This window comes from Camelus ferus, chromosome 6, assembly GCF_009834535.1.
Source record: "Camelus ferus isolate YT-003-E chromosome 6, BCGSAC_Cfer_1.0, whole genome shotgun sequence".
NCBI classification, from domain to species: Eukaryota; Metazoa; Chordata; class Mammalia; order Artiodactyla; family Camelidae; genus Camelus; species Camelus ferus.
The window spans coordinates 58,794,164-58,806,272 of record NC_045701.1 but is presented as its reverse complement, the minus strand read 5'-3'; the positions used below and the strand labels follow the sequence as shown (position 1 = coordinate 58,806,272).

Below are 12,109 nucleotides of genomic sequence, written 5' to 3'. Positions count from 1 at the left end.
TCCCTCTTCTGCTTACTATTAATGATTTTTTGGCTGGTTTGTTAATAAAACGAAGTCCAGATGAAAACATTTTATAGACTCAAACTTGGAAGCTTATTTTGCCCTTAGCACCACCAGTGAAACCAAGAAATTCCCAGTGGGTCATTTTGAATATCACTGGGAGGCAAAGGATGGGCTGAGGTGGGTAAGTGAGGGGAAAACTGAAGAAATAGGGAAGTACTCCTTTCAGGTGATACCACTCTGGGATGATGCTGCCTGAAAACTGGAAGTTTCTTTCTTTGAGGACCTTTGAAAAGAGCAGAGATAGCATCAATCCATGGGCAGCAGGAGTCCCTGAATGAAAGAGCTGGACCAGAGGGTCTCTTGGGGCCTCTTCCAGCTCACTGGGTCTCCAAGAACAGCCCTTCTGCCCAATCGACCATTCTGTTGTGTTCACAAATCGGAATTAGCCTATCTTTCCATCTCTGTTTAAAGGGTCATTAATACTTTAGATACAAAGAGGGCTTCTGTTGAATAATACCAAGTAAGAGCAAGTCACTGCATATTGAGGTAGCAGATGTTGAGAATCAGCTTCCTCGTCCTCTGAGGTCTGTCCCCAACTTCTTTGGGTGTGGCAGCTTATGTGAACCTCCATGGTCTGTTGCCAGGAAGATACCTGGGGGCTATCAGGGAGGCCAGGAAGAGCAGCATGAGTGTGCCCCGAGGGAACTCTGAGGCCTCAAGGAGAAAGGATGCTTCGTCCGCACAGGCCAGGGTGGGTGGTGGGTGAGGCAGGAGAGAGAACGGAAGCCAGGCGCCCACTCACTGCTGCTGCTTCGATTCACAGGTGCGGCAGACGTCTCCAGGGCCATGGATCATACCTACTCAACAGCAGCGAAAGAGGGGGAAGGAGCCTGCTACACATCTCTGATTTCTTCTGTGTGTTACCCACCTCGGGAGGATTCTACATATTTCACTGGAATTCTTCAGAAGGAAAATGGCCACTCCACCGTTTCAGAGAGCGCTGAGGAGTTGCGTACCTCCTTACCAGGCGTGCCTGGGATGGAGCCTCGTGGCTTATTTAGTTCTGATTCTGGAATAGAAATGACTCCTGCAGAGTCTACCGAAGTGAACAAGATCTTAGCAGACCCCCTGGACCAGACGAAAGCAGAAGCCTACAAATACATTGACATAAGTAGGCCAGAGGAGGTGAAATATCAGGAGCAGTGTCATCCCAAGTTGGAAGACAAAGATTTGGACTTTAAGAATAAGGACACTGAAATCCCAACAAAATCTGAAGAGGCCCGTGAAGCAGAGAAACCAGCTCCTGTGGAGGGGAAAATCCTCAAGGACCATTTATTTGAAGAATCAGCATTTGCACCATATATAGATGATATCTCTGAAGAACAGCACAGAGCTCCTCTGATTACTGCCCCTGTCAAAATCACGCTGACTGAGATCGAGCCTTCTGGTGAAACTGCCACCCCAGAGAAGACCCCTGAGAAGCAAGATATCTGCCTGAAACCAAGTCCTGACACAGTCCCCACTGTCACCGTCTCAGAGCCTGAAGATGACAGCCCAGGATCCGTCACTCCTCCGTCTTCTGGAACAGGTAAGGGACTGGGGTTCCTTGCCTTGGGAAAACCCAGCATATGGAATCTGAATCATTAAGGAATGAAAATTTGGATTCAAAATACTTAAATCTCAATTGAACTGATTTAATTGACATATAACTTTCTCAGTCTTATGCCCATTGTACAAAGTTTGCAATCTGGAATTTTTTTAAGAAGTCCTATCAGATTTGCTTTGTAGAATGTTTCTTTCTTCATTTGAGTAGAGAGGTTAGGATGACACACTGGAGACATTAAAATCCTCCTGTGGCTCTACTATTCAGAACAAAGAGGGATGTGCCACTAGCTTCCAGGTTAGCTTTCCTCCCTGACCTCCAGGCATCATGGAGAGAGCACCTTGGCTGTTCTCCCAGACCAGCCGAGCCACCTTGGATGGGGCATTTAACATCCTGACCCCAGCTGCAAGTCTGTACAATGAAGGGAGTGGGGGCAGCGTGGACTTCAGGGCCTTGAAGGGGTGGGGTGGGCAGTGAGAGGAAACCTAAACCAAGGGTACTCCTCCCCTCTCCGTTCAATCTCAACACTGTCATTTTCATCTTTTTAGTTTATTGAAGTTCTGCCTACAATTTTATTTTTCAAACTAAGGAATCTATTTAGTTAGAACAAAAGAACTTCAGAATTCACTAGGCTATGATTTTTTTCAACTTGAACCTTCCACCCTGACTCGAGGCAGGGTGTTGTTAAACCACATCAATACATCCTCTCAAGCGCAACCTAGTGAAAGTTCAGAGTGGTAGCAGGGATTCCTCACCCTTATCTGTGCCACCTCATCCCTGGTGGTGGAAGTGAAGCATTTGTATCTCCACTGCTTCGACTGCTCATGAGGCATCAGGAAGAAGAGGACAATGAGAGGTCCTGCCTCCACTGGCTGGTGCTCTGACCTTACCCAAAAGTGATTTATAAACCTTTCTGATTTACAAAAAGTGATTTTCAGCACTTCAGGAAAAAGAGCTTCCACTGTACTCTTAAAACAGTTCCAAAGCCTTATGATTAGGACTGAATGCTCTATATTCTGATGATACAGTAAGTCCAAGTGTTAGAACAGAGAGAATTTAATGGAAGTCCCTCCTATCCTGTTTCCCTAAAGACTTTAGCATCAATTCCTCCCCTTCCCCAATCTTACCCCAGACTCATTCAACTATAAATTCCAATGGTCTTAAAGATTCACTGTACCAGGTCCTGATTTTCAAATTCGTTCATGCACTCAACACACACTTTCTATGCACTTTCTTCTGGTCAGGCACTCTACTAGGCACTGGCGGCGCTAGAGTTGAAAAGCAAGCAAAACCAGTCCCTGTCTTCCAGTGGGACAGGTGACATGGAAATAGTCACACTCCAGTGTGACTTACCCCAGCTGACAACATGAGGTAGGGTCATGGTTAAGTCTCAAAGCATCCTTGTGGTCTTTCTGGCAGTGCATATAAAACCCTTCTATTATTTCATGACATAAAGATATTGATGCTCTTAAGATGTAAGGTATGTTCAGCTGTGTTTACAGAGTTCCAGGGTTGTCTGCTGGTCAGTTCAGAAGAACTTTAGCCAGTCTTCAGAAGAGTGAAATGCCCCAGCACATTTAGGTCCATTTACATGGCACATGCCTCATGTGAAAATTACAGTTTACAAAGCTGATGATAAAGGCTTGATATGAAGTTCATTAATTATGAGGAAATTTTCTGTATTTTTCTTCAGTAGGGATGGCTCATTTGGGTTCTGCTCGGATTTGGTTCTCATGATCTTGGAATTTTATGATCTCTGGGAGCCCACCTGACAGCATGGGGTTAAGGCAATGCTTTTCTCTGAACTTGCTCCATTCTAAGCATTTATTCAAGAAGGGAGAAAGCCTCCTGTCCCATTATACAGTTATCTCCCATGTTCAGCTCCTCTCTCCACACACACACCACACACACTCTGGAGTCATATGATGACACTAAAGGATAAAATTAACAGGAGAATAGGGTGAATCAGCTTATCATTGAGGCTTTTCTCCTTGTTCTTTTCATCCCAAGAGGTTACCCTCACCCCCTCCCCATCTTGTGAGCCATTGGCATCATGTGTCACTCTACCCATAAACACTGGAGGATCTGGGCTTTATTACATCTGTTGGGTCTATGCCAACAGATAAGACAAACATCAAGAATTACGTACAATCCTACATAGAAACGGAGGAAAAGGAAAGTATCCTAAATGAAAGGAATTCAGTTCATCATTGTTTAATAAACAAGGAAAATATCAAATAACTCTGGGGAATAATTCAAATTATGTGAATTATGAATCAGGAGAAATTCTAATTTAGAATAGTTTTAGCCACAGACCCTAAAGCTTAAGCATGGAGTCTGATATTACTTCCTTCAATTCCAGTAGATTCTTCCATTTTGTGCTTTTCTTCAACATAATATTTTCATCATGTTAAATAATATACCCTGAGGTTCAGAGGCACAAAACTTTTTACAGCTTAAATATTGGAAGTTTTTTCTTAGCAAAGATCAGTCATGAATACAAATGAAGTGTTTTAGGGAAACATAGTAATTGCCCTGATGGACCAGACCATTGACCCATCAACAGCATGTTGTTTCCGACACAAATACCTAGAAGTGTATTATGGTAGCCATGGATGTTCTTTGAGATGTTATCCTCAGAAAGGACAACAATCAAGAGGCCATCATAAAACCATCCCAGCTTCCCTTAAAAAGAAATAAGCAATAAAAAGTAAACCAATTTAAACTCTTCAAAAATTACTGTTGCTGTTCCCTTGTATTGATGAGGTCTATAAGTCTCTTACCCATTTTGAAAATTTATTCTTTTATTCAAAAATACTTACTGACTGACTTCTATGTTAGATTTGTGCTGGGCACCAGAGACATTGCAGTAAACAAGATGTATAAAGTCCCTGCCCTCACGGAGCTTACCTGCTAGTGAGAGAAGACAAAAAAAGTAAATACATAAATAAATAGTGTAATTTCATGTGATGTGAATACTATAAGGAGTGATAGAATGTTGGGTGTGAGATGGTCAAGGATGGCCCTCCAAGGTGACATGTAATCAGAGATCTGAATGAGAAGAAGTCCACAATTCAAAGAGGGGTTACGAGGGGCCCCAGGTACAGAAGATAGCTAATGCTCAGGCCCCAAGACTGTCTTATGTGGGAACTGAAAGATAATGCAAAGAAGCAAGGGAGAAATATGGTATAGAACAGAGACGGAGAGGTAGACAGGGACCAGATCATTCAGGGCTTCACATGCGAGGATAAAGAATTTGAATTTTGTTCCAAATGCAATGGGAAACCATTGGAGGGTTTTAATCTGAGATATGATGGCATTCATTCACTCATCTTTCACTTAACAAATATGTGTTGTATGTGTTGACCATTTTTACTCAGTGCTAGGCATTAGTCCATTACCACTGGGGATACAGTAGTGAAACACAAGATTCCTGCATGCATGGAGTTTGCATTCTAGTTGAGAAGACTTACACACAAATAAATAAACATATAATATAATATCAGTTAGGTATAATAGTTATGAAGAAAAATAAAGCAAGAGAGAGGGTAAGAAAGTGATGGAGGTGGTAGGTGAGAAAAGGCTTTTCCCTGTCCAGGGCTTTTAGCAGAGACCTGAATGGGGTGAGAGAGCAAGCCGTGTGGAGAGGTGCCAGGTTGAGGAAACAGCCAGTGCAGAGGCCTAGAGCTGGAAATGTCCTGTGTGTTCAAGGAGTAGCTGGAAGGTCAGTGTGGCTGGAGTGGGGAGAAGGAAGGGAAGAGTGGCAGAATCAGATTTGTGTTTTCAAATGATCCCTCTGGATGATGAGTGGAAAATGAGCCAGGAGCAAGGGGGAGACCTGAATGGCAGCATCATTCACGGTTGGATTCTGGCCTCTGCAACTTGGTAGACTGGCGCAAGTTCACCTTTCCTTCTATCCTTCTGAATTATATCATAATTATCAGCAGCAGCAAACACATCTATCTTCGTAGGCAGGGTGGTTCTAACCTTCTCAGTTTCTATATTATATTTAATTATTTTCATTGACGTTTTGCTTTCTAGTTTCTAGTTCTGCTGTGTTAGTATCTTAGCTAGAGTCCTATAAGTTTTTAACAAGGGTAGAAAAACTTCTGTTTTGTTGTAAAATTTCCTCTGATTCTGCATAGGACTTTGTTAAACTTTTAGTTCCCATTAAGAATGGAAGGCAATGTCTACAACATCTACTGGGTCCCTTTTGACTCATAAAAAGGATGAATTTTTTTTAAGGTAGTACGTTCACTTGCCCAAGTCATGAGGCCCTTTTCGCCCATACCCCATAGCTGTCTGATACCATCCTTACTCTTGAGTAAAGAAAGCGAGATCCTTGAGCCTTCCTTTTTGAATGCTCTAACATAGTGATTTTCAACTAGAGGTAGGATTGTCAGAGGTATGGAATTCCTGTTCGTTTTATTCACCCAGGCTAACCATTTCTGAGTGATCTTTGATGCCCCATTTTGTTTCACTCACCACGTGAAGCAGACCCCAAGTCTATGATTTCCCTCTATCCACTGTCTCTTGAATTGTCTTCTCTTTTCTGTCTCTGTGGCCACCACAACTCATTAGGTTGTCATAATTCCTCCCCTCAGTGACTGCAGTATCCTCTTAATGGGTCATCCGCTTTCTATTCTTTCTTTCCTAAGTTCATCCCAACCCTTCTAGGATCCACCAATGCCTATCAGATAAATTATCGACTTTTAAACTAGCTTCCAGGGCTTTCCAGTATCAGGGGCTGGCTTAACGTTCCAGTAATACCACTCTGTATCATTCCCTGCAATACTCCAGTTAAACTTTTGAACTCACCATTCTTTGAACACACCCCTTCCTTCTCCAGTTCCATATCTTTGCTCCTGGAGTTCACTCTTCTTGGACCATGTCTTCCTTTAAAGGCTCTATTTGCATTCTAAGATTAATTCAAAAACAACTTCCTCAATACTGACTCCTCCAAGATCCTCTAGAACTTTGTACTTCACATTTGCAGTAGCCCATTCTGTCTTGTTTTCTTGGTGAAACAGGGAAAGTTGTGAGTCATCAGCATAGTGATGGTAATTGAGACCTAGTGATGGTAGAAGTGGATGAAACCACCTTGAATGTGGAGTAAGAAGAGAGCCTTAGGGCAGAGCACTGGGGAAGGCCACATTTAGTAACTGGGAAGAGAATGATGAGGAATTCACAAAGGTGACTGAAATTGGGAGAGCAAGAGGAATATCTGAAGAGGTAGTGTTGTAGAAGCCAAAGGAGGAATAGACAACACACCAAATGCTGTTAAGAAGTCATATAAGATGAGAACTCAAAAGTGATTTAGAAGTTGTTAGTGAATTTAAGCAAGCAGTTAGGATAGAATTCAGCTTGAAATGGTATATTCGCTCAGATTCAGATAAATCCCTAAATCTCAGTGGCTTAATGTAATTAAAGTGACTTCTCATTCATACTACAGTCTAATGCAGGCCTGGTAGTTCTCCTATAAGTGCTGATCAGGGGAAAATCCTCTTTCCATCTCCTTTTTTTAAAAACTGGGAACTATATTCAATACCTTACAGTAACCTATAATGAAAAAGAATATGAAAAGGAATATATGTATGTATATGTATGACTGAAACATTATACCAGAAATGGACACAACATTGTAAACTAACTATACTTCAATAATAAAAAATAAATAAAAATTTTAAAAACCTGCCCTATTGAGATTATACTCTACATACCATACAGTTCACCCATTTAAAGTATATATATTTAATGGCTTTCAGTATAGTCACAGAATTGTGTATCTATCGATATAATAAATTTTAGAGCATTTTAATTACCCCCAGAAAAGCCCTGCACCTCTTTGCCATCATTCCCAAATCTCCCCATTCCCCAAACATTACCCCCAGGCAACCATTCTATCTCTGTAGGTTTCCCTATTCTAGACATTTCATATAAATGGATTCATACAATATGTGGTCTTTTGTGCTGGCTTATTTCATTTAGCATACTGTTCTCATGGTTTAGCCATGTTGTGCCATGTATCAGTATTTCATTCTTTTTTACGGCCAAATAATATTCCATTGTATGGATATATGACATTTTATTTATCTATTCACCAATTAATGAACATTGGGTTATTTCATTTCTTTGGCTGTTACAGATAGTGCTGTTATTAATATTAACATTGTGTGTAAGTTTTTGTATGGATGTAGGTTTTCAGTTCTCTACTTGTGAGTAGAATTCCTGGGTTATGTGGTAACTCTATGTTTAAATAGTTGAGGAATGGTATAGTTCAAAGCAACTATACCGTTTTACATTCCCATCAGCAGTGGATGAGGGGTCAAGATTCTCCACTTCTTTCCAACACTTGTTACTATCTGACTTTTTTATTTTAGCAATCCTAGTGGGTGCGAAGTGGTAACTCATGGTTTTGATTTGCAGTTCTCTGGTGAATATAATGTTGAGCATATTTTTGTATGCTTTTTGGTCATATGTAAATCTTCTTTGGAGAAATATCAATTCAAATCCTTTGCCTATTTTTTAACTAGGTTATTTGTCTTTTTATAATTGAGTTGTAATCATTTTTAATATATTCTAGATATACAAGTCCCTTATATATGATCTGTAAAATTTTCTCCAATTCTGTCAATTGTGCTTCCACTTTCTTGATGGTGTCCTCTAAAGCACAGAAGTGTTTAACTTTGATAAAGTCCAATTTATATATATTTTATTTTTTTACTTATACATTTCATGTCATATATAAGAAGCCATTGTCTATTTTAAGGACACAAATACTCACTTCTGTATTTTCTTCTAAAGTTTCTAGTTTTAGCTCTTATATTTAGGTTGGATCCATGTGGAGTTAATTTTTGTATATGACAGGAGGTGAGGATCCAGCTTCATTCTTCTGCATGTGGTTATCCAGCTTACTTTTCCTCTTCTCATTCTCTAGAATATAATTTGCCCTATCTCAGACCATACCTGCTTTGTGAACAGATGTAGCAAGATATAGTAAAAAACACATGGAACATAAGGACTTGAGTTCAAATTTAAGCCAAGTCATTTCTGTGGCTATATCATTCAGGGTCCTGTCAGGAAACAAAGTGACACACTCAAAAGTTGTAACTAAAGAGAGTTTAAAGAAGAGGCTATTTACAGATGTGTAAAGACGGTTAAGAGAACCAACAAAAAGATGCTTTACAATGCAGTCAAGGAGTGGCAACATGAAGGAACTAAGGTCCAGTGGCCTGGACCCAAAGGAGGATGGGGAGGGAACAGTGTTTCCAAAGCCTGCCAAGATCTGGAGCTTCAGAAGCAGCAAGAGATATAAATACTCACAACATTTCCCTCCTCCCTCCCCTTCAGTGATTCCTATTGGCTGAAAATAACCAGAAACCAGAGGGGAAGGAATTCCAGGTAATGCCTTCTATGTAGGCCAGCCTCTCAGAGCAGAGAACAGGGCAGAAAAAGACAGGAATAAATGCAAGGGGGCAAATGTAGAAAAACCAGTAGAGTGCCTTTGGACAAGTCACTTCACCTATTGCCACTAGACTCTATGCCCCATATATGAAGTGCCTATAACCCAGCAGATGCTCAGCAAGTGGAGCATTGATGACACTGCTACTGATAGTGTTCAGGAGGTACAGACTGTTCTTCCCTTCACCCTCGGCTCTACTCCTTATCTTCTTCCTCTTCCCTCTGGCCTAGCATTGAGAAGTAATGTCGCTTTTACATTTTTAAGCTGTTTGAAATCATATCAAAGAACTATGCAACTTAAGGAACTAACTGCTGTAAAAAACTTGAGATCATGCAATAAATCTTTTTATACATAAATTGTATGAGAGATAATAAGGTGGTTGTTGTTTTAAGTTACTAAAGAAACAACAAAAATCATACCACTTCTCTGCTCAAAACCCTTCAATGTCTTCTCATTTTACTCAAGTCCTATGAGATCCTACATGATACCCTTGCCTTCCATGCATGTATTTAACCTCTTTTCCTAGTATTCTTCCCCTTATGCACGTTGCACCAGACATGGTAGCCTCCTGTGATACCTAGAAATCATTGCAACTCCCACTTCCTGGCCTTTGCACTATCTATCTGTTCCCTCTGATTGGCATATTTTTCCTCTGGATATCTTCATGAATCACTTGCTCGCCTTCTCAAGTGTTGAATATGGGTTACCTTCTCAATAAGGCCTATCTTGACTCCACTATTTAAAATTGCAATTTCATTGCCCCTCCCCCGTCACAGCCTTCCTGATCCCTTCACACTATTCAATTTTTTCCATCGCAATTAACATCTTCTAATATACTATATACTTCATTGCATATATTATTTATGTATTCTGTTCTCCCATTAGAATATAAGCAGCAATTTTGTTAACCTGTTTCATTCACTAATATATCCCAAGTGCCTATAACAGAGCCTAACACATAGTAGGTTCTCAATAAATAATGGATGAATGAATGATACATGGATAAAGGATAAAATCAATTCTGCTTTACAGAGGATTAGACAGTGGATAAAGGATAAAATCAATTCTGCTTTCTAGCGAATTAAACAAATCTAAAATGTTTCATCCATTGGGGTTCTCCCACAACCCTAAAGTGACAAATTACCTAGTGACAAATTACCTAGCCAGAGACAGTCTACTCCTTACTCTCCCTAAATCCCTCCCACTGAGCTCAAAGCTTTGGAGAAATGGCAAGTGGCTTTTGCTTACAAAAGGGCCAGAGACCACTGTCTAGCATATTCTGAAATAGGGCCATGCTCTATGGGCAAGGGGAGAACCAAGCTCCTGAAATCTGTTGTCATGGCCATTCCTGGTAGTTTCATCTAAGTGAGAAATAACAGCAAGATTGCTGGTGAGGTTTTGAGGCCATCTGGACAAACATCAGGCAGAAGGCAGGGACTCACCCAGGGGACTAAGGGTGACTCTCAGGTTTGTTCTTCTCAAGAGGAGGTGAAGAGAGGAAAAAGAATAACAGTGGGCTCCACTATTAGAAGCCCTGTGGGATTGTTCAGTGTAATAATCTTCACCGCCTGCTTGACGAACGAACTTGGCGAAAACTCTTACATTGCTCCACTTTGTTATACTTTTCACTAAAAAAGGGTTAAAGTATTGATTCTTATGGGAAATGTAAAGCCAGAAGTCAAGTATATGAGGATCCAAATTAGCCTTCTTTGTCTTATTGAAGGAGGGGGCATGAACAGAATTGGATAAGGAATAATGGATGATTTCAAATTTGTTGACATTGTGGGCCAAATTAGAGAGTTATATACATCAGATTATCTGATGAAATCTGTGAAATTAGGAAACTTCCCTGAGAGAATGGATTAGAAATTAAAACCATGACTTCTAAAAGCTTTGCCACATTGAAACAGAAAAATCAAAGAGGTGCTATTGCTAAGAAATTGCTGGATCATTTTTAAAAATATCTAGATTAAGATAGATAGGTGTATCAAACACTGATTAATTGTTTAACAATAAGCAGTAATTAGCCTTTTAGTTCAGGTGGCCTGTCTTTCCAGCATAGCCCTGGAAACAGACCATTCTTGTGCTAATGAGGTATGTGTTTTTTAAGCAACTAAAAACAGCTCCCCTAATGGAATTTTGGGTTTTTTCTTCTCTTTTTGTCCATCTGTCTGTCCTTGTGTGTGCCGCTCTGGCTCTTCTTGGCTCTGTGGGACGACAGAACCATCTGCCGCAGAATCCCAGGGGAAATGCAGCATCTCCGAGGATGAGCTGATCACTGCCATTAAGGAAGCAAAGGGGTTATCCTATGAAACAAAAGAGAGCCCGCGGCCATCCGGCCATGTGGCCGAAAGGTCTGAGGGCAAGGCCAGGTCCGGGCTGCCCACCATCCCCAGCCCCCTGGACCACGAGGCCAGCAGCGCGGAGTCCGGGGACTCGGAGATAGAGCTGGTGTCCGAGGACCCCATGGCCGCTGAGGATGCGCTGCCCTCGGGCTACGTGACCTTTGGTCACGTGGGCGGCCCGCCGCCGTCGCCGGCCTCGCCATCCATCCAGTACAGCATCCTGAGGGAGGAGCGCGAGGCCGAGCTGGACAGCGAGCTCATCATCGAGTCGTGCGATGCCTCCTCCGCCTCGGAGGAGAGCCCCAAGCGGGAGCAGGACTCGCCGCCGATGAAGCCGGGCGCCCTGGACGCCATCCGGGAGGAGCCGGGCGCCAGGGCCGAGGAGTGCGCCCCCAGCCGGCGGGGCCTGGCCGAGCCGGGGCCCTTCCTCAAGTTCCCCTCGGCCGCCCCCAAAACCGGCCCGGAGCTGCCCTCTGGAGACGGAGCCCCCATACCCGAGGGGCCCGCGGCGCCGCGGAAATCTGTGGAAGCTACGAGTTCTGACCAAAGCCCCGCAGCCACAAAGGGCCCTGGGCCTCGAGGTCCTGGCGTCGCGCCCCCTCTGCTGTTTCTCAATAAGCAAAAAGGTAAAGTGACGTCTTTCCTGATTAAAGCAGGTTGGCTGCTTCCTGTCCACCCTCTGGGTGCTCTGAGGTA

At 42.3% G+C, this 12,109-nt stretch overlaps 1 protein-coding gene across 1 annotated transcript in view; it reads left to right on the top strand.

Moving 5' to 3' along the window:
* Positions 1-12,109, top strand: part of RTN1 (reticulon 1) — a 208,013-nt gene that overhangs the window by 102,940 nt on the left and 92,964 nt on the right. Inside the window, 2 exon segments of the mRNA XM_032482135.1 lie at positions 827-1,591; positions 11,290-12,039. Coding sequence (XP_032338026.1) covers positions 827-1,591; positions 11,290-12,039 — 1,515 coding nt within the window.